We start from the raw sequence: 26,551 nt of genomic DNA, 5'->3' as shown, positions 1-26,551 counted from the left end.
CTATGCTTTGTTATTTATAGACACCACAATGAAAGGTATGAAAGCAATTTAAACCACAAAATTTCAGCTTTAAACACATTAACCAAACGTTGGGTTGTTTTAACCCAACAAAAAGTTATTTCTACCCAACAGATGGGCTAAAAAATCAACCCAACCGGTTGGGTTGATTGTACAACCCAACTTGTTGGGTTAAAATAACCCAGTGTTGGGTTGGTCCATATTTAACCCAACGATGGGTTGCAAAACAACCCAAGTTGGGTTAATTTTAACCCAACGTTTTTTAGAGTGTAGATTGCTCTAAAGAAATTAATTAATTACGGTTAAGTGTTTATGATAGTTTAATATTGGTTTTAATAACGTGTGTAATGATTCTTCAGTGTATCTATGTAAAGACTGAATTATATAAAATCAAGTATGATTTTAAATAGAGTACTTAATGTTATTTTAACAATTAAGCTATTATTTTTTTTGTCTGTGTATTATAGCCCTTATGAAATGCAATCCTGCAAATGCAACACTGCACTTTTATGAATATCACATCTGTATGTCAATCAAACTCCAGTCACCTCATTGTCCTGATTAACAGAAGGACATTTTTATTTATAAATTAAAGCATATACCAATAATACAAGCCATGATATTGTAAACTTATTCATGTTACATTCTATTTGTATTTTAACAGCAGAGGAACGATACGAACGCAATGAGGCAAATTTAATTTTTCAAACTACATCTATTTCACTATAGAACAGGATTAAAATTGTTTTTTTCTTTTTTTAGACTAAGGGGTCATTGCCAAACATTTTAACCAAAATCACGGACAATAAATAAGCAATACTGAAACACTGCTAAACGCATAAACAGAACTGTGAAAAGTTCAGGTGAAATGAAGAAGCAAAAGGTCAAATACTCAGGTGGCATTGAAATATTTCAGAGATTAAGACAGCTGAGGCACAAGCCTCTGCATTCACATTCAAAAATCAGTATTTCATCTTTGTGCTTGTTTTAGCTTTGTACAATAGTGCATAAAGACATACTATGCTGGTAGTGAGTAGTTCACAATGATTCAATTAAAATACATTTCAACATAAAAGAGCATCCTCCAGATTCTTCTAAATACTGTTATGTGGATATAATCCAAGCTGGGTTGGCCCAAGATCTAATTTGTGTTTGTATGATATACTTATTTGCTGGTGCCTATTTGTCTGTTACTCTTCTCTGGCAACACAGACGCCCCAACAGATGGAGTGTCCTGTAGGAAACGGGGTCTAACTGCGAGAGTGAGTGGGCAGTGAGCTGGGGGAAGGGAATGGAACTGCAAGCCCCTTAACTGCAATACTGGCCCTATGCTACAACCTATCAACCACAACACAGATTAAAGGTATTCTTTGATTCACTGATTAAACCTATTGTTGAGCTGACACACTGAACTTGATCAAATACTTTTATCTGGCCATGATTTATTGCTGCATGTAATCACGGGATGCATTGATTTTGCCTAAAGAATACATTTTTACATCTGTTATTCTCTGTTATTTTTGTGCCCATTGGTGATTACTCAGGGCCTGGTATGTATATATATATATATATATATATTCATTCAAAATGTGTTTTTGATTAGAATTTCTTAAGTGTGAAATAATTACATATGACTACTGACATTAAACAGTATAGACCTTGAATCTTTATAAATCTTTTTTTAAGATTATTCTAGCAGACAGTACCAGTAAAAGGTCTATAAACAGTGTAACAGATGCACAGAAGTTTGGTTGCAAATGTAAAATAATTCCTAGGAATTTATGTATGCGTTGTGTTGATTACCACAGAATAACTTTTTGGTTACTGTACACACTGTACACATTTCAAGTAAACCAGGCCGGTATTTTAAATCAGAACTGTAAGGCCTGTGTCTTTGATAAAGTTTTAAGGTGGATGAAAAAATAACTTATTTTTTATGTGTTACCGCCACAACTATGAGTTTGCAAATACACTCACCTAAAGGATTATTAGGAACACCTGTTTAATTTCTCATTCATGCAATTATCTAATCAACCAATCACATGGCACTTGCTTCAATGCATTTAGGGGCGTGGTCTTGGTCAAGACATTCTCCTGAACTCCAAACTAAATCTCAGAATGGGAAAGAAAGGTGATTTAAGCAATTTTGAGCGTGGCATGGTTGTTGATGCCAGACGGGCCGGTCTGAGTATTTTACAATCTGCTCAGTTACTGGGATTTTCACGCACAACCATTTCTAGGGTTTACAAAGAATGGTGTAAAAAGGGAAAAACATCCAGTATGCGGCAGTCCTGTGGGCGAAAAATGCCTTGTTGATGCTATAGAGGTCAGAGGAGAATGCGCCAACTGATTCAAGCTGATAGAAGAGCAACTTTGACTGAAATAACCACTCCGAGGTATGCAGCAAAGCATTTGTGAAGCCACAACATGCACAACATTGAGGCGGATGGGCTACAACAGCAGAAGACACCACCGGGTACCACTCATCTCCACTACAAATAGGAAAAAGAGGCTACAATTTGCACGAGCTCACCAAAATTGGACAGTTGAAGACTAGAAAAATGTTGCCTGGCCTGATGAGTCTCCATTTCTGTTGAGACATTCAGATGGTAGAGTCAGAATTTGGTGTAAACAGAATGAGAACATGGATCCATCATGCCTTGTTACCACTGTGCAGGCTGGTGGTGGTGGTGTAATGGTGTGGAGATGTTTTCTTGGCACACTTTAGGCCCCTTAGGGCCAATTGGGCATCATTTAAATGCCACGGCCTACCTGAGCATTGTTTCTGACCATGTCCATCCCTTTATGACCATGTACACATCCTCTCATGGCTACTTCAAGCAGGATAATGCACCATGTCACAAAACTCGAAACATTTCAAATTGGTTTCTTGAACATGACAATGAGTTCACTGTACTAAAATGGCCCAGATCTTAACCCAACAGGGCATCTGTGGGATGTGGTGGAAAGGGAGCTTCGTGCCCTGGATGTGCATCCCACAAATCTCCATCAACTGCAAGATGCTATCCTATCAATATGGGCCAACATTTCTAAAGAATGCTTTCAGCACCTTGTTGAATCAATGCCACGTAGAATTAAGGCAGTTCTGAAAGCGGAAGGGGGTCAGAGACAGTATTAGCATGATGTTCCTAATAATCCTTTAGGTGAGTGTATATCTGGGATTACAGGCATTTACATACATCATTATATAACTTCTCACAGACAGGGACTTTAAGTGATTTTGCCTTACTTGTTCCATTGTTCCTGTAGCTAAACTTTTAATTTTTTGCCTGCCCAAAATATTCAATATAAAGGTTGTTTTTGTAAACATCAGTAAATGCATTAGCTAACATGAACAATAAACAATATATCTACAGCATTTACTAATACATTTTTTAAAATCAAAATGTGTAACTGACTGTTGACATTAGTTAATGCACAGTGAACATGAACAACTGTATTGGCATTAACAAAGAGTAATAAATGCTGATAAACTACAATGCTTATTGTTAGTTTATGTTAGCTAAAACATTTACTTATGTTAACAAATATTGTAAAGTGTTACCAAAATATTTCAGTGGTAATCAACATTATGCCACAAATGCTGTCAATGTTGTATTTACATTCCTGTAAATTAATAAAACCTTTTTCCTTTGTTATCTGCAACTATGTTCATCAGTTTTCCTATTAGTGGATATTAGGTTTTCTTCGGTTAAACAATCAATTAAACAAAATACTAGATGGAATAAAATATAAGACAATCTTAAATTAGGTTTTACAGTGGCACTCCAGATTCTTCACTTTAAAATAAGATACAAATATATAAGCTGGTTTCATACATGTACTGTTATAATTCCACATGCTGATCCTAAAACTCGCTACAGTTTTCAATGCTTTAAAATATATAAATAGGATTTTTAAAAATGTTTTGCCGTATGGACCAATCACTACAGTCTTTGGCAGTGTAATAACAGCACAGAAACACAGAGACAAACTTTTTCAATAAATAAGACTAATATGTCAAATAATACAATTCAACTGCTCAGTATCAACTAAACACAACAGCAGTTCTGCTATAATAAAAAGACAGCAGATGATAACAGCAGCAATTAAAGCGTGTGAATGAAAGTCAATTGAAGACATTCTCATTTCTGGCAAAACCATCTCGAAGCCTTGAACTAGCAACATTTAAATACCAATACAATCTCTATAGCTACTTTCAGCTCAGAGCTGCCTGAAAGAAACCATCTGGTTAAAAAACACATGACTAGTCAGAAAAGTTTAAAGTAAGTTGAAGGATACTTGCATTACAGTTGTTCCAGTGTTGTTGTATTTCCAGCTGGATCATATGAGGTCATTGACTGAAGATTCTCAGAGACGCAGAAGCTATTGCACATGATCACACACACTAATGTCTGCTTATCATTTCAAAATTGTCTTGCTAATAATTAAAAAGAAGTTCAAAATGTACTTGCTCATGCAAACTGCAAGTCTCAGCAAAGCTGTACGAGCTGGGCAAATACTGATTATTATACATCTCAACGAATCAGAAACGCAGACCCACATATAAACAATGCAAAAAACAAGCTAATAAAATAATTGATAATAATGAGTCACAGTAACCTGGACGTCCAGGGCAAAAAACATCACAACTATACATGTCCCATTGTCGTGATTTCTGCTATCAATACAAGCTATGATTTACAAATTGAACATTAGTCGGATACAGTGTTTCGGCATTTCTGTACATAAAACCTTGAGGTGCAGCATCGATGCTTTGTAAGAGTCCAACTAATACGTTTTACAGGTTACAGCATCCAACAACACGCAAGAAGGCAAAGGTACGCTGGTAAAGCGTACGTCGACCTGTACTGGGATCAGTCTCGCTCCCAATCAGACCTAATGAGACTATGACAGGCTGCAACACCACACTGCCTTCAGATCTGCTCGACAACATCTCTAAACAACCATATGGACCCCAGTCAGGACAGAAAGACACATATTAAGGCCATTTTGTATTTAATGTGGTAGGCTAACCTCTCCCTAGAGACCAACCACACATCCGGAGTAAGTCTGATAATCATCATACAGTAGCACATAGTGAACATTTTCTCGCCTTTATGCTGTCTCCAGTATACACAGACACGCTCGGACATACAAGCATACATACTGACTGATCAGGTTGATCTTTCAACATATGACCAATTTGTACACACACGCAGACACACCCAGACATTACAACAAATCTTTAAGATACATACAAGTTATAAATCCTGTAAAAACGTTTTAGCAGTAAAAGGAAAATTGCTGTACTTTAGGCTCAGAGGTCACTAAATCTAATGTTACATTTATATAATCTCAGACAAATGGAGGCCTTGGTGTCCACTTGTTATTGTGTTTGTACTGTACCATTACACGAGTAGAAACATTGTTGTGTTTGAGCATACTGTAAATGATCTGCTGAGCATTATATTGTTGTTAGGGCAGTATTTGTGTATTTCATAAATAACCATTAGTGTTACTTTAATTATAATAAATAAATCAAGTATATTTAGTGTTTTGATGAGGCATGGGGCGAGCAGGGGGTATTGTGGGTAGGGTAAAGTCTAATATTGGCCTTGCTCCGAAAGAATAGTTCAGCCTAAACGTCGGTTGTATATAAAAACATGAGATCTGAAGTACTGAATGTCAGTCCCTGCCCCATGTTCAGATGAAGGTCAAGGAGAAATGTGAAGGTTGTGCACTCATGGAGGCTTTACTCTTCTGAGGTCTTCTGAAGCTGTCGTTCATACAGGCTGAGTACATGATGAACAAACTGATACTGCTCCGCTGTCTGAATCATCCCACCTCTAAAACACACAACAGCAACAAAAACAGCGGCACGAGATCAATTTCAATTTATGTCATTCATATGCATAACAATAACTTAAAGGGACATACCACTTTTTTGAAAATATGCTAATTTTCCAGCTTCCCTAGAGTTAAACATTTGATTCTTACTGTTTTGGAATCCATTCAGCCGATCTCCGGGTTTGGCGCTAGCACTTTTAGCATAGCTTAGCACAATCCATTGAATCTGATTAGACCATTAGCATCGAGCTAAAAAAAACAAAGAGTTTCAATATTTTTCCTATTTAAAACTTGACTCTTTTGTAGTTACATTGTGTACTAAGACCGACTGAAAATTAAAAGTTGTGATTTTCTAGGCAGATATGGCTAGGACTATACTCTCATTCTGGCGTAACATGGATGCAGCATGCGTAGTGATATTACGCACTGCCCGAAAATAGTCCGCTGCTATTGAAAGTAACCAAGGGGACTATTTTCGGGCAGTGCGTAATATCACTATGCCAGCTGCAGCCATGTTACAGCAGCAAAGTCCTTGATTATTACGCCAGTTTGAGAGGATAGTTGACAGCCATATCTGCCTAGAAAATCACAACTTTTAATTTTCCGTTGTCTTAGTACACGATGTAACTTCAGAAGAGTCAAGTTTAAAATAGAAAAAATATCGAAACTCTTTGGTTATTTTTTGCAAGATGCTAAATGGTCTAATCAGATTCAATGGATTGTGCTAAGCTATGCTAAAAGTGCTAGCGCCAGATCAGCTGAATGGATTCCAGGACGGTGGGAATCAGATGTTTGGCTCTAGGAGAGCTGGAAAATGAGCATATTTTCAAAAAAAAGTGGAATGTCCCTTAATCCAACCACATCTGATCTTGCCAGCTTCCCTTTTCTCCATGACTTGATACAAATGAGGTTTAATAGTTAAAAAAATGTTGCCCACTAAGTCAATACTCAAACTGACACTCGAGTTTAAAGTTACAGTGTAAATACAGTGAAAATACATCGTACCTGTCCAAGCGTAGCTGGCAGGTGGTCTTCAGAATGTCAACCACCCCTTCATTGCTTAGCTGCTGGCACAAGATGGAGGTAGCGATGAAACAGCCAGTGCGTCCAATGCCGGCACTAAGAGTGAAAAACACAGTGTAAGGAATTAGCTAGACAAAAATGAACTGGACAGAGTACGCAAGAAATAGAAACAGTCTAAAAGAAATTAGCAAAATGATTGAAAATAATATATCTTTAAACTGTAGTATCTGTAATATATGGATACTAAATATTCAGCATGTTGATCATAAAGTAATTGCAATAAACTGTATAGATTTATATACAGTATGAATTAATATATATTTAATTCCTGGGTTTCTATGTAGAAAACTAGCCTGGATGCCAGCCGAATTTAGGCCCGCCCACAACATTGTAGGTTGGGGGAAATTCAGTCTGGAGTCGCTCCGTTGTGGTGCTGGACCAATCAAATTGTCAGGGCGGGCTTTATACGATGATGGACAGATGATCAACAGTAACGATATCAACCACATGGCCAAAGAGCGCTTGTGTTGAATCTGTTTACAACAAAGAAGGCTGCCGCTGGAGAATTGAGATGTGAATATTCTGCCATCAAGTCTGTTCTAGAAGATAGCGAAAGCGCTTTAATTTTAAAAGAGGAACAGAGAAATGCGATCAAGGCATTTGTTGATCGGTAAGATGTTTTTGCCGTCCCTCCTCTGGGATTCGGCAAAAGTTTAATTTATCAATTGACTTCGATGGTCGCTAAGAAGATGAAACACAATGAAAATGGGCAACTCGGCGTGCACAACAACGTGGATATAACTAGCGGTCGTTGCCAGCTCTTTTTCGAAAGCTTGTGGATGAAGTTCATCTAACTTATGAATGGTAAGAGATAGTCTGACTTTATGACTGTATGTAAATAACTCACAATGTTGTTATATGAATGAAATGTTGTAAACATAGTAAGTGTTGATGTACGTTCGCTAACTCAGACTTAGTATAATCATAATGTTAGTGTCATTGTAGCGAAATAACAAGCAGTTCAGGTCAGGCTGCAAAAGACGCCATTTCAACATACGTCGCACACTCGGTTTCTTTGATTGGTTGTAGGTCTATTCAACTGAGTGCAGAGGCATTTTTTTGTCCTGGTTCGGTTGAAACACGCCCCATAACCACAGCCCAATTGAGCGGTTTCAGACTCAAATTCTGACTAGAATTGAGTATGACAACGTCAGGCTAGTAGAAAACAGTCAATTACAAAAAATGACTTTTACTGGGTTTTTACGGATTGGGTCACATATGTCCTTTGTGTTGGTACCTGCAGTGGACAATGACAGGGCCACTATTGGGCGGAGACTGATTCCTCGCTTCCTCTACTTCCTGAACCAATTCCAGCAGAGGTGGGGCTTTATCTGGAGTTTTTTGATCTGGCCAGGATGTGTACCAGTACTGTCTGATAGTGCGCTCCTCACCCTCACTCTAAACACACAAACAGTCACTTATATGTTAAATGTACATTTGCAGCACGTAACACAAATACAAACATACAGTACATACCTGTAAATAAATACATCAAATCACAGCACAACGGTGTAGGATGTAGATATTGTGACTAACTATATTTCCATCAGTAATGTGGAACGCTTCATTGCTAAGAATATCTGAAGAGCTCTGATGCAAACCCACTAAGTGCATATGACATGTTTTCTTGTAAATGAGCATTGTTATTCAGGCTCTTAATGGATTCTGCCAAAACAAAATGGTATTTCTGAATGATCAGAAAGGCCCGGATTAAGTGGATTTGAAGCAAAAGTATTTGATAAACATATAATACGTGCTGGGAGCATTCAGTTAATATCATTATCTAATTTTTGACAGAGGTGGGATTTAGAGGCTTTTGCATCTGAGCTTCTTAATTGTTGCCATGACAGCAATGCATTGCCTCCAGAGGAAACAGTAAAAAACATTTACAGAGAAAGACAGACAGACAGACAGGGAGAGAGAGAGAGAGAGAGAGAGAGAGAGAGAAAACATTTGACACACATATTCCACCCAACCTGTACTTCTCTCTTTCTTTACCTCTCACCTTTCTCTTTAACTCACATTGAATAATAACACTGACATATTAGAAACTACTTCCCAAGGAAGTGACAACTTTAAACAAAGAATTGAACCTGTTTATGTCTTGCTTTACTTCTTTTTATTAAAGGTGACATAGAATGATTGAACAGGGTATTTATCTTTGTTCTGTGATGTGACATGTAGACAAAAATGTTTTTATTTGGGTCTGTAATGCCTTAGAAGCTTCCTAAAAACCTCTTTAAGAAAGCTCTATTAGGGTGGGGGATTTTAAACAAGTGGTTTTGCACCTATTTGGCTCCCCCTACTGGCTTAACTTGCAATCTTATTACTGATTGGCTGACTTTGCTGCCACTCAAAAAATGTAGCAAATTATTTTAAAGTGGAGGGGCAGTTAGATGCCTGTGATGTCATAAGCATCAGTTTTTCAGATTGGGCCGTTTTCTGGCTGACATTTCTAAAAGAGGAATTTCTGTGAGACTGAGATATTTAGCATGTCTAGCACTTTTTGTATGTTCGTGAATGTGGGTAGACTACCATAATTCAACAAAGACAAGGTAAAAATGGTTTTTCATTCTCTGTCCCCTTTAAACTTTAGAGATCAATCTGTAGTTTTAGAACCCTGGATGGTTTTTGAACCAGATATGCCAAAATCTTTCATCATAATAATAATCATACATTACAAAAACAGACCTTCACAGTGAAAATCCTTAGACTGTAGTCATCTGCTTGGATGACCTGTTTGACAGTGATCTCGATACCCTCCCAGACTGCAGTGTCCTCTGGCCAGTATTCTGTGCATTTCTGTGGGACACACACACACAAATATGTACCTGTAACATTAATCTGTAAAATCACTTATTCATTATTCACTTACATCATTGTTATTTTAATAAACCTAAAATTGCCAATTTACAAATTGTCTAATTGAGTCCGTAAATTATGTGATGTCTTAAAGCTTGTGTTAGTGCTTAAAGGGGCCGTTTCCCGGACAGGGCTTATTTTAGTCCCAGACTAAAATGCATGTTTGAGCTGCTCTTTTAGGGGTCAGAGTACTTGGGCAAAGTGTGTTAATTCTGTTTTGTTTCCATAAGGTTTTGTTTTTAAAGATTCATAATGTCTGTATATCTGTGCTGCATGAACGACAAAGTTAGGCCTTTCTTGAGAGAAGCTCAACAATCAGCGAATCACATTTCAGCATGTGATACTGCAAAACTGCATGATTATGACTCTTGTGTTGTGTACTACAAATACATACTCTATATGCTGCCAGGTACAAGAAGAGACTTCGGTATTGTCATTTGCATTGTAAATACAATTACAGACTAGCATAAGTCTCTGTATCATACACCAATAAACAGATAACCAGACCTCATTTTTCTCTTCGATGTTGGTGATCATGACGATAATGGGACAGCGCTCCTGCCAGACCATTCTCCAAAAATCCCCCACTGTGTTTACAGTAGGACCCTGTGTGGCGATATATGCTTTCTCTTTCCCTCCATAGCCCTAACAAAACAGCATTAGATAAAAACAATAAACAATGAGGCATTTTGCAGGATTTAACGGATTTTGAAATATGTTAGAAATTGGTCATAGAAAATGAATGAATGTGAAGGCATTCATTTATTTAAAGTATGTCTTGAGCATTTGCTGTTTAACTCGTTCCCCGCCAGCCATTTTTTAAAAAGTTGCCCGCCAGCATTTTTTGTGATTTTCACAAAATGCCTTCCAGGACAATTTTCTTCTAAAGATATATAAACATACAAATATATCAAATGAAAGAACAGACTTTCTGCATTCAAACAAACAATTAACAAACAAACAAAATGGGAAAAAATGTTTCATTCTAGCTATATTTTTTCGCTGCTTATAAACTCTTAAATATGGGTATTTTTCTTAAAAAAAAAAAAAAAAAAAAATATATATATATATATATATATATATATATATATATATATATATAGTAAAAAGCTGAAATAATTGCATTTTTGTGAAGGAATTTTGTTAGAGATCAGAACAATTATCAAAAACATACACAGAGTTTTAAATTATTAAATAACGTTTTGGCTTCAGTTTTTTTCATAAATGGGGTAAGTTTGGAATAATCGCGGTATTGCAGATTAACATAAAAAATCATCAGGAACACATATTTTATGCAAATGTTTTCTCTTAAAGGTCACGTTCTTCTTGATACCATTTTCTAAACCCTAGTTAGTGTGTAATGTTGCTATAATAGCATAAATAATACCTGTAAAATGATAAAGCTCAAAGTTCACTGCCAGGCGATATATTTTCTTCAATAGAATTCCTCTTTAAAAGCCTACAACGAACGATCGGTTTGGACTACAGCCCTCTATTTCCTGCTTTAATGACGTCAGTAAAACAGTTCGTTGACTAAACTCCGCTCACAGGAATACGTCAGTCACCAGCTTTGGCTCAAACGACTCTGCTAAGCTAAGCTGCTATCGAATCACAGCACACTAAACAAACTACACAATCAGAACTCGATACGTCTTTCTGAAGGAGGGACTTCACATAACAAGGAAGACATCAGCCTGTTTTGAGGACAGTGAAAACAGCGCTATACAGATAAGTAAATTGTGTGAAAAATACTGCGTTTTTTACACGTGAAACATGAACACATGTTATATTGCCCACTATAAACACAATCAAAGCTTCAAAATCACAGACAGAACGGGAGCTTTAATTGACAAGATAACTCGTCAATGCCGGGGAAAGAGTTAAGAACAAAAATGCTGAATGCAGAATGTTGCAAGAGTGACACGGTTACACTGATATCATAGATTAGAAGTCATAACTTCTCACAGGCCTTACAAAATCTAAATCATATTTCCCTCCATCATTTAATCACAAGCACATTGCAAAGTTAAAAGTAATCCTCACCTTCAAATAATTAGCATTGATGTAGGTACTTAGAAAATCATCCTCCTCTTTTGCTTTTAAGCAAACTCTGCTATGTGTGTCTGCACACAGAAAAAATAACTTCTAGAAGATGAAGAACAAACTTCAGTAGACAATTTCACATAAAGCTAATTATACAGTAGGCTGTTTACAGAATATATACACACTTGGTAGTATGGTTTTGTAGCGATTCTTTCTCACCACGCCGGGAATGCTATATTCCTTCGGGTCCACAAAGTTCATAGGCGTTTCCTGTTTGCATCACAAGAAAAGTGATAAGATGTTATGATTATTGCGTTGTGTATGCATGTTAGTGCGAGTGATACTCACATAAAACTCAGCATGCAGTACGGCGTCGTCCAGAGCTCGCGTGTGTAGCTGCTCAGGTGTAAGTAGGTTGGATGCATTCTGCAGATATTCCTTCGTGCTCTGCTCTCTGGGGGACAGCAGGGATCCATAGGGCTCTGTAGTGCCAGGGGTGCACATGTCCAGAGTCAGCGACACATTTGAACCCCTCCTGCAAATCACAGCTAAGTTTAGGTGAACGTGGGGCACATGAAAGTGAAAGTTGAACCTTTACATCACAACTGGGAGATTATGTGATGTGGGTTTCGAAAACTATGAGCTGGCAGAAATACCACTCTAAAAGCGGTTGTATTAAAAATAACACAACATGTTTTATTTTAGAAATAACACACTATGAGGTGATTTCCTGGACAGAGTTTAGGTTAATCTAGAACTAGCCCTTATTTATATTATGTAATTTAAGGAGTTTTTACAAACATACACTGTAAAAAATTTGCTGTAATTATGCAGCTGGTTGCCAGTAACTTACTGTAGAAGATGAAGACTGAAAATGTTTCATGTTCATTTAATTTTGAACAAACTGTTTCCATTAAATAACATAAATGTAAAATCTACAGTAAGTTACTGCCAACCAGCTGCCAGTGACACTGTAATTTCTACATACATTTTTTACAGTGTACCTTACAAAAACACTACAGGTGTGCATCTTGAGACAAAACAACAATATATGTTCAAATTAGTCAGGAGGACTAATTTAAATTAAAGCAGCTCAAACATGCATTTTAGTCTGGGACTAGGATAAGCCCTGTCCTGGAAACTGCCCCTAAATGTGTTATCCGAAAGACCTAGACCAGGGGTTTTCAAATTGGGTGAATGTGAGCCTCCCCTTAGAGTAGGTAAGGACAGCCAAGCCCCCCCTCCCCAAAATCCCGTCCGCCTGCCCTAACCCACACATTAAAAAAAACGATTTTTAAAGGTTGTTTGTTTTGTTTAAACAGTTTAGTTTAATGCTACACGTTTGTTTTAGTTTTTTTGTTCAAACACAATTGCAATGCATAATACTGACATAAATGGGTAACTCTTTGACATAACTCATCCAATGAGTTATTTTTTTGAGTGCACACGCCTCTGCAGTAATGCCATCTTTTGTGTGTTCCAGGCTATGATGACTTTAAATATCTGATTGAAAACATTTTATTTCCTTAACTTTTTCAAAAGTGCATTCATAAATGATTCTTTGCAACAGCAAATAATTTCCAACTTCATGCAGGCCTAATTGAGGCTTAAAATCACTTGACAATCAGTTGACAAGTCAACAAAACATGCTTAAAAATACAACAATACAACAAGCGCCAAAAATACAACTAACGACACTCCACGGCTGCAGTCGGTGCGTGTTTCTGCGCATATTTGAAGGAGATCCTCTCAAACAAAATCAGCACAATGGACAGCTCTCTGATCAATAAAAAACAACGCTGTTTGTTCACGGAACACATAACATCTAACAGTTAACTGCATTGCAGGTATATCAGATCGAACAGATTAACATATTTTCATCACATTTTTTTAACGATTTCAGCCACATAACACCTTAAAAAACAAACAAAATGCCATTCACATAATGTGTGCTACGAGCGGCATCAACCCCATGGCCCAACCAATTTATGCATTCAATGCCTTGGTCCGGTGACATGATCCCACAGAAGAGAATTTTGAAAAAAAAAATAACCCCTGAAATGAAGACTTCTGGTGAAAATATAAATATATTTCATACTTCAACTTCTTAGGCCTAAATATTTAATGAATAGCAAAGTATGCCTAATAAGTATACAAGACTGAACCACATAGATGTGAAATATAAAGGCTATCATGATCATTTTGCCAGCAATGAACCATGGTTTTGTTAAGTTTATAAAACGCCCTCTTCAAAGACCCCACCCCTTTTTAACGCTTGAGCTATCTAAATCCATAATTATTTAATAAGAAACCCATCAGAAATGATTAACACATTATGAGACGGGAGGGAGCACTGGAGAGATGTGGATTGTTAGTCTAAACCTGTACTATCTCTTTTAATATAATCACTTTCTTATCAACTATATTTGAGTTTTAAAAATCCACATAATTACATACCATATGAGCCTCTGTAGACGACTGATGGACAATGAACCTTGACATTGCTCCATCCTGTGCCCGCAGCCTCTCGCTCCTCTTGTGATTATCTCCTCATGAGTGCTGCTTAATATCACACACTCCGGCGTGACAAACAGAAAAAAACGCGACGGCATATGATACAATTGGCCTTGTATTCATTGTCCCTCACGCATTCCAGCCACGGATAGTCATTTTCCCAATCAATTCTATGTTTTTGTGCTCGTTTCTTTTTCGCCGGCTGCTCGGATGCAGTAATTTTACATTTCCCGCTGTTGTCACTTGTCGTCATCGTTGCTATGATAAGTGACATCACAATGACTGAAACAACCAATTAAAAGGGCATTTCCTGATGGCGCTGCAAGATGTTAAAAACGCTACGCTGATCATAGACAAACAGAGGGAGAAATTAACGCACCGTCAGGGTTTTCTTATACAAATGACGCGGTCTTCGTTCGTGGCTGACATATTAGAAGCTATGTGTCTGTCATGTATTTGCACTAAATTAATTTTCATAAAATACGGAACAAACTGCTTCCTCTCAAAAAACTCAACTGGCTTGTTCACTAGATTTGTGTGCTTAGTTTCAATGTGACGCCTAAGTTTGCATGGTCTCATGCTATCATTCGCTAGCACCTCCTTGCAGACCACACACTGCGGTAGCGGTGCAGCCTCAGACCCCAACCAGGTAAAACCTAACTTTAAGTATTCAGGATCATATTTCCTACGTTTTTTGCTGGGTCCTGTCTCCTCCCTTAATGCTGACTTCTGTTGAATTGGGACAAGGAAATGATGCATTTTAAATATAATACACGCACGCACAATTACAGATATCAATAGAGCTGCATACAGATGTGTACAGATGTGTGCCGTTATTTTTTCTTCGTGTGTTGCGCCTCCCTTGTGGCTCTTTGGCGCCCCCCTGGGGAGGCGCGCCTCACCTATTGAAAACCTCTGACCTAGACACATCTCTGTGTTATTATTGAAACAACACATTTTATTACTTTTAACACAACTTGTGTTGTCCTTTTGATTTGTTTTAACACATATCAACATAAAATTACACGTAATGTGGTAAAATGACACAAAATGGGTTAACACCAACTAGGGGTAATAAGTTAACACATCCTATTTTAGAGTTAAAGGCGTGGTTCAATGGTATTTCAAGCATTCTGACTTATTAACACAGTTATAGAGTTGTTTCCTCATGCTAAAGGCAAAGTGTCAAAAAAGCAGTTGGGCGTGTTACAGAGTATTTCTGTGCCGAATGCACTTCGCCAGGGTTCGTACAAGTTTCGGAAAGTTTTTTTCGATTACGGGTCCAGCTGAAGTTTCAGGGGTTTCTATACGTATCACTTATTTTATAGGCACTTCCTCCGGAAAACCCCGCCCACCTGTCAATTAGCGGGAGATTCTAGATCTTGCAAACATCACATCACATGACAGCTTTGTTTAATTTCAAAACTCAACAATGGCATGAATGAAGAAGTGTGTTTTTGGATGTAAGGAGAAGAAAGCCAGCTTTATGAAAACAATGGATATAGTTAATTATCTGGGGTAGCAGCGGAGTTTTGCGTGTGTGTTTGATGCACTGGATTTTTCAAACCGGGCCACGAGTTGCATGCCGTAAGTAAGACTTCTGTCTTATGTTGGAAATAGGCGCGTGCATATTATATAAATGACAAGAACATGTAGTGAATCATAAGTTAAACAGTGTTGTATAGTGTTGCATGCCCCCTACTCGCTCCACCCGCGGTAGTTACTCCTTCTTCTTCATTTTTTCGTACATTATTGTTATCGGTAAAGCTAATCTTTCTTTTATAAATCTGATTAAACTAAAGACTCTTCGGAGATATAAATGATGTAATACTACTCTATACAGGTACTCCAGATTAACATCAGAAATGCAGAAACAGCGTGTGTTACGTGAGCTTTAAGAATTGCAAGAACACAAGAATATTACAAGAAACGGCCATGCTATTTTAATAATAGTTATTGTTCGATACAGTATACACTAAAAATTAAGGTTATGTAATGACTTTCCACTAAAGTCAGAGGAGAATTGTGTTCGGGCAGTGAGCAATTAATGTCTCATGTCAATAAAGGCAAATGTTCTTCATATGCTGACTTGTGTTTCTTCTATTGGAACAAGCATATCATACAGTTACCATAGTTCCATTGTTCATTCATCCACAGTTTACTGATTCAATCCTAAACATAATATCACATGTGTAGCTAAACACGATTCCAAATGGTGAAGTATATAGTCAAAACACAATAAATCTTGGTAAAGATCAAGTTCGCGGTCAAACTGTGAGCTTTCCCCGAGCACACAAACACCTGTCCCTCTATCCCAGGTGCACCCATTTATTAATTTAAAGAGATTGCCTCCTACTGGTTTAACATGACATATTTGGCTTTGGCTCCTACAGGTTACATAAAAAATAAAGGTTCTTAAAATGTTCTTTGCAGCTATGCCATTGTATGACTTGAATGCACTATACTTAACTTTGGATGAAAGAGTCTGCCAAAGATATCAACTGTAAAGAATAGCTTGTATTACCTTTCCTGCAAGCCCACAGGCTTAACAGTGAGAGTGGCAGGGTCAGCCTCAGTCTTCATGTCCATAAAACAGTCGAAAACAGGAGTCTCAGGAACAGGATCTAGCTCGTAGAAATTCTCCTGTCTGGCATCTGTCCATTCCGAATATGTAAAGGAAGGTTGTCTGCTCATGGACTGACGACGATCATCAGGAAAGCAAGGGGGGTTGCCAGGCACCAGGGTTTTAATGCAGAACAGAGTCTTTTGTGACAGCCATAGGGTAAAAAAAACATAAGGGGCTTTACAACATACAGTATGTTTTCATGTGTTATAACACTGTGATAATCTAGCAAGCCTAACGCTTGGACCCGGCTCGTAACCTAAATGCAGGAAGATATAAAACATACTCACTCCAGTGCCAAGGATGACTACACCTAAGAAGAGTGTGGCTATGAGAGGCAACAAACTGTCCACCCTCCAAATCTCCATCTGTATACAAGTGCATTCGAGTGTGTTTGTGATCCCCTTATTGTGAGCAATAACTTTATTGTCTTCTTTTTATGTCTATATTACATAAATGTTTTTCAACTTTTTGCCAGAGAAACTGTTGCAGCTTTAACTCTATAGTCACCTGTTGATCAGAGGCATCACTGGTGGAGAGAAGATACTGCAGAAGATCCAAAACTTTGTGTGCTGCTGGAAAAGCCCTGTAGCCATTCAGCATGTAAATAACCCACAAACCCTGAACACATCAATTAAACACAATATACATTACAAATATTACAATAATAGGGTAACATACACACAGGCACACAATGCACATGTATGTAGTGTTCAATGATGACCCTGTTTAAACATTCATGTTTAAAAAAATTATTTAAATGTTTGGTAAAATGATAAATACATGTAATATGTGTGTATATTCTGTGTGCATGAACTCACTGTGATTTGAGAAAGTGTGTACAGCAGGAGAAAAGCACCACCCGTAACACATGCTTTCAGTATTCTCCCCCCTAGAGCAGCTCCAGCCCACGGCAGGGGATCAGGGGTGGCACTCTCTTGCTCTTTTGGTGTGTCCTCTTCAACAGGGGATTCTGCCATGCTGTTCTTGAAACCTCCCGTCTTTAAACAGCTAAAACATACACAGAGAGAAAATCATACTGTATTGCACTGTACTTTGGGCATAAAATAATAAAACATTCATAAATGCAGCCCAACAAAATGAACAGCGAGTTTCATCCAATCAGGAATTAGAATGGCAGCTATAAGTAATCTACACTCACCTAAAGGATTATTAGGAACACCTGTTCAATTTCTCGTTAATGCAATTATCTAGTCAACCAATCACATGGCACTTGCTTCAATGCATTTAGGGATGTGGTCCTGGTCAAGACAATCTCCTGAACTCCAAACTGAATGTCAGAATGGGAAAGAAAGGTGATTTAAGCAATTTTGAGCGTGGCATGGTTGTTGGTGCCAAACGGGCCGGTCTGGGTATTTAACAATCTGCTCAGTTACTGGGATTTTTACGCACAACTATTTCTAGGGTTTACAAAGAATGATGTGAAGAGGGAAAAACATCCAGCATGCTGCAGTCCTGTGGGCGAAAAATGCCTGCTAGAGGTCAGAGGAGAATGGGCCGACTGATTCAAGCTGATAGAAGAGCAACTTTGACAGAAATAACCACTCGTTACAAGCATTTGTGAAGCCACAACACGCACAACCTTGAGGCGGATGGGCTACAACAGCAGAAGACCCCACCGGGTACCACTCATCTCCCATATAAATAGAAAAAGAGACTACAATTTGCACAAGCTCACCAAGATTGGACAGTTGAAGACTGGAAAAATGTTGCCTAGTCTGATGAGTCTCGATTTCTGTTAAGACATTCAGATGGTAGAGTCAGAATTTGGCCTAAACAGAATGAGAACATGGATCCATCATCCCTTGTTACCACTGTGGAGGCTGGTGGTGGTGGTGTAATGGTGTGGGGATGTTTTCTTGGCACACTTTAGGGCCCTTAGTGCCAATTGGGCATCATTTAAATGCCACTGCCTACCTGAGCATTATTTCTGACCATGTCCATCCCTTTATGACCACCATGAAGCCATCCTCTGATGGCTACTTCCAGCAGGATAATGCACAATGTCACAAAGCTCGAATCATTTCAAACTGGTTTCTTGAACGTGACAATGAGTTCACTGTACTAAAATGGCCCCCACAGTCACCAGATCTCAACCCAATAGAGCATCTTTGGGATGTGGTGGAATGGGAACTTCGTGCCCTGGATGTGCATCCCACAAATCTCCATCAACTTCAAGATGCTATACTATCAATATGGGCCAACATTTATAAAGAATGCTTTCAGCACCTTGTTGAATCAATGCCACGTAGAATTAAGGCAGTTCTGAAGGCGAAAGGGGGTCAAACACAGTATAAGTTTGGTGTTCCTAATAATCCTTTAGGTGAGTGTACAGTATAGTACAAAATATGGCTTACAGTATAGTACACACTACACTGCGAAATACATTTTATAATTCATGGCAGTGCTGTGGGAGGAATGACACATTTAGAGGTGGACTATGCAAATGAGACAGTGCTGAGGACATAACGGTAACATGGGGTGTGATGCCATATACAGTGAGAACAGCACTGTACCGATATTCACAAGGGATCTGGCAATTAGCAAATGAGATGAAATACAGATTTAATTTAGTAAATTACATTATATTCTTTTCCCGACGTTACATTATTCCTTTTTCAGTTTTGTCTTTTCAACAATTGGTATAAAATATAGAATCACATTTGTCAAACAAGGTTAAGGCATGCTCTCAACCCATCCTACCTGTATACTTAAATAATGCCACATTATGTGAGATTTACAAATCTGTAGTCACACACAAACACACACATAAGCAAAAACTCAAAGCAGGTTGTTTCACCTTTAGTGCAGAGTCAACACTCAGTGCTGGAGTCTATCACACTAATCAATACTCTGACTCCACACTCACACAAACACACACACAGAAACCACCATTTTTCACTCGTTCATCTCTTCTGGTTCACCTTTTTTTTTTCTCGATTGATACATTTTTTTATGACCCTGTCCATCTTTATACCCCTGGCAATGCTCTTTCTCCATCTCTACCTCCCCTGTCTTGCTCTGTTCCCCTCTGATTAATTTTTATTAATTTATTTATTCCTGTACTCTATTCATTCTGCAGCTGGATGCTCTTGAATTATCAGAATGAGCCATTCAGAGAAAGAGATTGCTAGGATACACACACACACACACACACACACACACACACACACACACACACACACACACACACACACACACACACACACACACACACACACACACACACACACACACACACACACACATGGGTGCGCACAAATACACACCCTTCAGATTGTCTTTCATCAAACCTAAGCATAATCATTTCATGCTACTTGCTCAATCAGCATTCAATTCCCAGCCACAAACTGTCCAAGAGGGAAAGAGTGAAAGAACAGCCTGTGTCTGCAGACACTGTTATCTGAATGAAATGTGTCGTCTTTACTGTTGCTTAAAAGAGCCATTAGCAAAGGTGACTAGTCTATATCTTTGTCCTTTTGAAAAATATCTGTTTACTAGTATTAACAAATAATGCAAAGATATATGTTTATAATTACTGTAAGATGGGCTTTATATAACAGTTAGGTCTAGTCCTATAATTTGTTCTGGCTAAGTGGTGTTTCAACAGTGCTGATATTTAGCAGGGCTCAACATAAAGGACTGCCCGGTGGCCCGGGGCAAGCGTGAGAGATGTTTGGGCCAGTAAAAAGTATTGTCACTTGCCCGATCGGGCCAGTGCTTCACCCTCAGTCACTAAAATATATTTTCATCAATGTATATTATTTAAAATCTTGGAAGCAGACGATTACTTGGGTAAAACATGGCGAAAGAAACAATGCAATATTTTGCACAATTTGCTGTCAGTTTACAGGTAAAACAGAAAAGTTGGGAGCCTTTTTTCGTTGGAACATGTCTGATTATGTATATGTATACAATTATATTTGACTTTTAAATTATTATTTTTAAATATGTGACACTGATTTTTTTTATTGGGGCCAGTGCTGCACAATTAATCGCATTGCAATCGCAATCGCGATGTCAGCCTGTGCGATTATATGACAGCAAAATGTTGCAATTATATTAAACAAATAAATGTGTGGACTTATTAACACAAACTTTCTGATAACAGTTTGATGATTTTCCTTGCTGTTTAAAAAAAGAAAGAAAAACGAACAAAAAAGGCAGTGCACGTGTGGCATGCACGTGTGTGGTGTGCGTCGTCACTTATACCAGAGCGAAGATGGATGCAGAGGAGGTTGACAGTGAAAAAACCTCTATGTCTGTTGTATGGCGGTATTTTGGATTTAGGATTACTGACACTGAGCAGTTGCTACATCACGTGGCAATACGAAAACATTTCTAGTTTTACAAATACACATTTTAGCTAAACTGTGTGTGGATTTTCCTTAAAACCCATCAAGTTGGCCCATGATACCATTTACTATAATCGCAATCGCACATCGCAATATTAGCATCAATAACCGCAATGGGAAAAATTAGCCAAATCGTGCAGCCCTAGGGCCAGTGAAAATTTTGTCAGGGCAAGTGAAAACATGAACCACTGGCCTGACCGGGCCAGTATAAAAAAAATATTTGCGTTGAGCCCTGTTTAGTATAACGGCACAGGAAAGTTTGCAAAAAAACATGCAAAATAAACTCAGGCGATCAGGTATGTGCTACACGAGACATGAAGCTAACAGTGTAGGTGGGTGGTTGCCAGTGACAACGATCAAATTTACAGTTTTGCGTCATTGGTTATGTATTGGTCATTGGTTATATGCATGAAAAACATTTAACTGCAAAAAACTGCGATTGACCAATCGTAATTAAATCTTATACAGAGGCAGTATAATAAACAGCATTAATATTGAAACACATTTTTTAAAGAGCAATGATAGAGGACTTACTTTAGAAAAAAGTAGAGTTAGACTCACATGACAGTGACAAACGCCTCTCTCAAGACCTTCAGCAAACTATAGGAGCAGTTCTGTGAGGGGTTCCAGAAAGAAAAAGAAGAATGTGAAAAATTATCAAAATTAATAGTTTATAGGTTGTATTAGTAGTGCATTAGCATCTTAAATTTTATACCAGTATATTCTTACTCATGCACTCTGTATGGAGTTGTACAGATGGCGATACAAGCACAGGATGCTGCGTGCCAAGTCAACCAATGGTAGGAGTCCCTAAGCAGTATCGAATAAATAGCCCTCCATGTGTGTGTCTATCAGAGAAAAATGACAGGTGGTCAAAATATAGCGATGAGAAATCCAAGCTAGAGATCCAAGAATTATACAGAGAATAGATGACTAGACAAAGAGACACAAGACAATGGGGAACTTGAGGAGTGCATACGGTTACGGTCTACAGGAAACATATCGAAAAAATCTCAACACACACTCTGTCTTCTGCTCTACGATCAGTAAACAATAGCTGCAGAGGTCTGGTCTGGTGATGACGTGATCTACATTGGCATGGGGGTAACCATGGAAACAAATACACTCAGCAGCAAATGGTTTATATAGAACCACAATCAACACCCCCACACGCACAGATATACACACACTAACACCCCACTCCACACACAAAACTGCACACATAGACAGACACACAATGAAATCTTGCAGACATAGAACAACAACATCAACAAACAGTGGAACAAAGGGAGAAACACCTGTTCCCAACTGACTCTTGCAACATTTATAGGAATTTTTAATGAGCACCTGCCTTTGTGTTTAAAATACATATAAAATCGAATTATTTTCCCACAGTTCTGACACGAAACAGTTTTATTACACTGAGCTTTGCTGTGGGGTTAACCATGAGTTAGCTGCAACACTAAACACAAAAAAATATATAAATATACACCTAAACATTATAAAATAAACATGGTAATATTTAATGGCCGCCGCAATGTACCATGATGTAGTCTGCACATCCCACACGTTATGATAAACTATAGTCTGGAATTAAAGCGGTAAGGTAGGGGAGGGCAAACATCATCAGCTGTCAAATATTTATTATATAATATTTTATTGCAGTACTGTAATTTAAAAGTTTTCATTTTGGATATATTAGATGTATTTATTCATTAAGAAACTATTTTTCCATTCTTTTCAGTTATGAATCAGCTAATTGCAACATAATATTTTATCATCTTGATAACAATGTGAGTCAGTGAGAGCGAAAGAAAGAGATTACCTGCTTAATAGCAGCCCTACACTATAGACATGGGGCTTTTATTGCGCTTGCTTGTATTAGGGGATTACACTTTATGCTGGATGAGTTAAATTGGTGTGTTTTGTTCAGCAGACTCAACCCAGTATAGCGGTGTATCTTTTCCATGAATGAGAGCTGTCATGGTCTCATTTGAACCCACATATCTCTCTCTCTCTCTCTCTCTCTCTCTCTCTCTGTCCACCACTGAAACACACCACTGATGTGATTAGCCGGCTGTATACATTTCAGAAAAAGAAGACAAACATAGCCAAAGCCAGAGATGGGGAGAGCAAGCGAGCAAGAGAGATAGAGAAAAAGAGAGAGAGTCATGATGTCATGGCAAAGGATTATTTAGACCAGTCTCCTCTTGTGTTATAGGTCTCATTGGTTTAATACGTTGACTTAAAGCACCTTTTCTAAAAGTACTTCATGCACGAATAATTATTACAGTGATATAACGTTTGATTTCAAACATACATTAAAAAAAGAACAACATATTACCTTATGGCTGGCCTCCTGCATAAAACCCCTTACCACCACATAAACACACAGTCAATAAGCAACTACACACACACACACACACACACACACACACACACACACACACACACACACACACACACACACACACATACACAGGATGACAGTCTATCTGGGGAATATTAGGCACATAGCAGAAGGGATGAGATAGCCTACACTTGTTGAATGCTGAGCCATTTTCACAGATGCTCATACAGATGCATACCACAAACATCCACTGAGATCTTTCAAATAATCATTCACAACTATAAACCAAGTCATTACTCATTAAGCAAATCAGTTTTCTTTCATAATAAACGTGAGGTCTTATTAGTGTATTATAGACGTATATTTAAATATATGGATCCACCTCCAGCTCTAAATAAACATCAGAACAGGTGCCTGTTAGTCAATATCTACAACAATCTAAGACCACAAAATTTTCACTTATGACAGTAGCCTAAGAATAATCAGTAAACACCATCAGGATAGCAAAGACGCTTTTAGCCTCGGTACATTGATGTAATATCCTCACACCGAAACGCCTCGATCATTGACTCGCATAGTCTATTCATTGTGAATAACGCTGCGTCGAAATAGCGTCCCAGCATCCCGAAAAACACGACGTGCGCTTTCACAGGGCAAACGCTGCAATTAAAATCGCGCTATATTACAATCCAAAGTTAATAGAATGCGAAAAACACAGATGCGCTCTTACCTCTCAAAAAGGTGAAAGCGGTGAAAATGAGCGCGGAGATTCGCGCAGCATCATTAATATTCACATCACAGCGCTCGCGGAGACGCGCGCGGAGGAAGAGCAGGCAGCGGGAGACGCTGCAGTGGCTGCAGAGCTGAGCAGCGGCCCTCCATATGAGCCCGCCTCTCTTCACTCACAATCACAATGAGGAGGTTCGGTGCGCGCGAGCGCGCGCTCTCGCGTCTTAATACGTTCTGTATGTCTCTCGCTTTTTTCACAGTATATTTTGTTTCGCGAGATCCCCTTTGTGTGCTTTTGAATAGGTGTTGACGTGTGAGGTGCTGTATTTCGTGAGGAGGATGATGTGATGCTTCGCTTCAGGTGGCAGCTGGAGGTGTAACCTAGGCAACAAATCTCGGGGTAGAGCGGGGTGGAGGGATGCTGGAGATCATTATGCGCTTTAGTGAACTCTCTCTTTCTGTATCTCTCTCTCTCTCTCTCTCTCTCTCTCTCTCTCTCTCTCTCTCCAGACCTCTCGGCACTCACATTAACAACTGCGTCATTTCCTATTGCAAATAAAAAGTATGTTTTGCACATCGAAATGAGAAACAGTAGGCTTATCTGTCTGTGCAGTTTCTTTCTTTTAATCTTTTTCCTTCCTTCCTTCATTCCTTTCTTTCCTTTTTTCTTTCCTTCTTTCTTTTGCATATACAATTAATCTGTAGAAATTAGACATTTTAAACACAACACACACACACACACACACACACACACACACACACACACACACACACACACACACACACACACACACACACACACACACACACACACACACACACACACAAATTCTCAGTTTCTCAACATTTGTCTAAAGGTCTAGGAAGGCTATCTGCTTCCATCTAGTGGTGGTACTGTACGTGCAGTATACACGACCATGCAATCATAAGCAAAGTCGGCCAGAGGTTTAGATTTCTAAAAACTTGGTGGGACTACAAGTCACAAAAGACTGACATAAAGCACAATTGTTTTCTGTCTGATTTTCATAGAGTTTATGTGTGCGTGGCCTACATGAGGACAGCTTTCTTCTGTGGCATCCACATTTTTAAAAACAATATATACATTTTTTAATTGTCGAAGCAGATAGAGTAGGATTATTATTATTATTATTATCTCATACAATAAATTGTACACAATTGTGCACTTTTGCACAAACCTGAATACACTGTTGTGTTAGTGTGTCCTGATATTTTTGGTGTCTTCTTTTCATAATTTCTGAAAAGAAAAAAATTAATGTGAATGCATAAATTTGCACCACGCACAGAGTTGTTATACATATCCGACGCATTTAGCACTTTAATATAGCTTTAATCATAGATCTTAAAAGAAATGTCAGTTTACACAGTTCTTGGCACTTTGATCAGTACAGTCTAAAAAAAGCTGCTATTGTGAGCAGGCAGATAAGAGTTTCACTGTTACATTCACCAGAGATCTGTGTTTGACCACTTCCTGTTTAGTCATCGCATTTGCCCTATAGTCTGCTATGCTTACTGACTGTCACCCAGGAGACTGCATACTTACTGAACAGCACTGTGACCCCCTTAAAGAGAAAAAACTGTTTCAAAACAAAACGAAACTGAGCCCACAGCCACAAGCCTGATTAGTACAATAGCCTAACTTACAATAGAATAGAATAGAATAGAATAGAATAGAATAGAATAGAATAGAATAGAATAGAATAGAATAGAATAGAATAGAATAGATGTTATTGGGATGATGGTTAGCAAAACATTAAATAGATGTGTGATTGTGTGCAAATGTGAATCTGTTCTAAAAGAGTGCAACTGTTGCTCCTCAGTTTGGAGTTGTTAAGTAAATAGGTTATGCAAAAAAATGTATTAAATTGATTATTAAATAGCAAAGCATACTGGCTAAAAAGCAAGTAAAAACGTTTACAACTGCTGTCTTTGCTTCTGTCCACTAATATGCAAGTCTGCCTTATTTGAACACCAACAGACTAGTTGCTTAACTCCTTAATAATACGAGTGCACAAGGCAAGAAGACCACAACTACTGAGGTAATGCTAGCTGTTGCCAATCATTGTTTATGTGTCATTGGGGAGA

The 26,551-nt window shown here is 38.3% G+C and overlaps 1 protein-coding gene across 6 annotated transcripts; it reads right to left on the bottom strand.

The window, feature by feature from the left end:
* Nucleotides 1-3,841: 3,841 nt before the first annotated feature.
* On the bottom strand, nucleotides 3,842-24,843 carry ptpn5 (protein tyrosine phosphatase non-receptor type 5). Of its 6 annotated transcripts, none has more exons than XM_055206838.2 (15): nucleotides 24,450-24,843; nucleotides 22,085-22,217; nucleotides 21,931-21,983; nucleotides 17,815-18,004; nucleotides 17,504-17,614; nucleotides 17,284-17,361; nucleotides 16,895-17,133; nucleotides 12,205-12,391; nucleotides 12,042-12,126; nucleotides 11,857-11,936; nucleotides 10,321-10,458; nucleotides 9,643-9,753; nucleotides 8,189-8,349; nucleotides 6,874-6,987; nucleotides 3,842-5,867 (listed from the first exon to the last, which is right to left on the bottom strand). In XM_055206838.2, exons 2-15 carry the CDS (start codon nucleotides 22,100-22,102, stop codon nucleotides 5,774-5,776), a joined length of 1,659 nt encoding a protein of 552 aa, XP_055062813.1. In that variant the 5' UTR covers nucleotides 22,103-22,217; nucleotides 24,450-24,843; the 3' UTR covers nucleotides 3,842-5,773. The 6 variants fall into 6 exon arrangements, with proteins under 6 accessions (XP_055062813.1, XP_055062837.1, XP_055062826.1 ...); XM_055206862.2 differs by having other exon boundaries at nucleotides 21,904-21,983; nucleotides 24,450-24,841; XM_055206851.2 differs by having other exon boundaries at nucleotides 21,904-21,983; nucleotides 22,099-22,217; nucleotides 24,450-24,841.
* Nucleotides 24,844-26,551: the final 1,708 nt, after the last annotated feature.

The sequence above is a fragment of the Misgurnus anguillicaudatus genome, chromosome 21, assembly GCF_027580225.2.
Source record: "Misgurnus anguillicaudatus chromosome 21, ASM2758022v2, whole genome shotgun sequence".
NCBI lineage: Eukaryota > Metazoa > Chordata > Actinopteri > Cypriniformes > Cobitidae > Misgurnus > Misgurnus anguillicaudatus.
The sequence above is the reverse complement of the archived record's forward strand: the minus strand, read 5'-3'. Positions and strand labels throughout refer to the sequence as shown.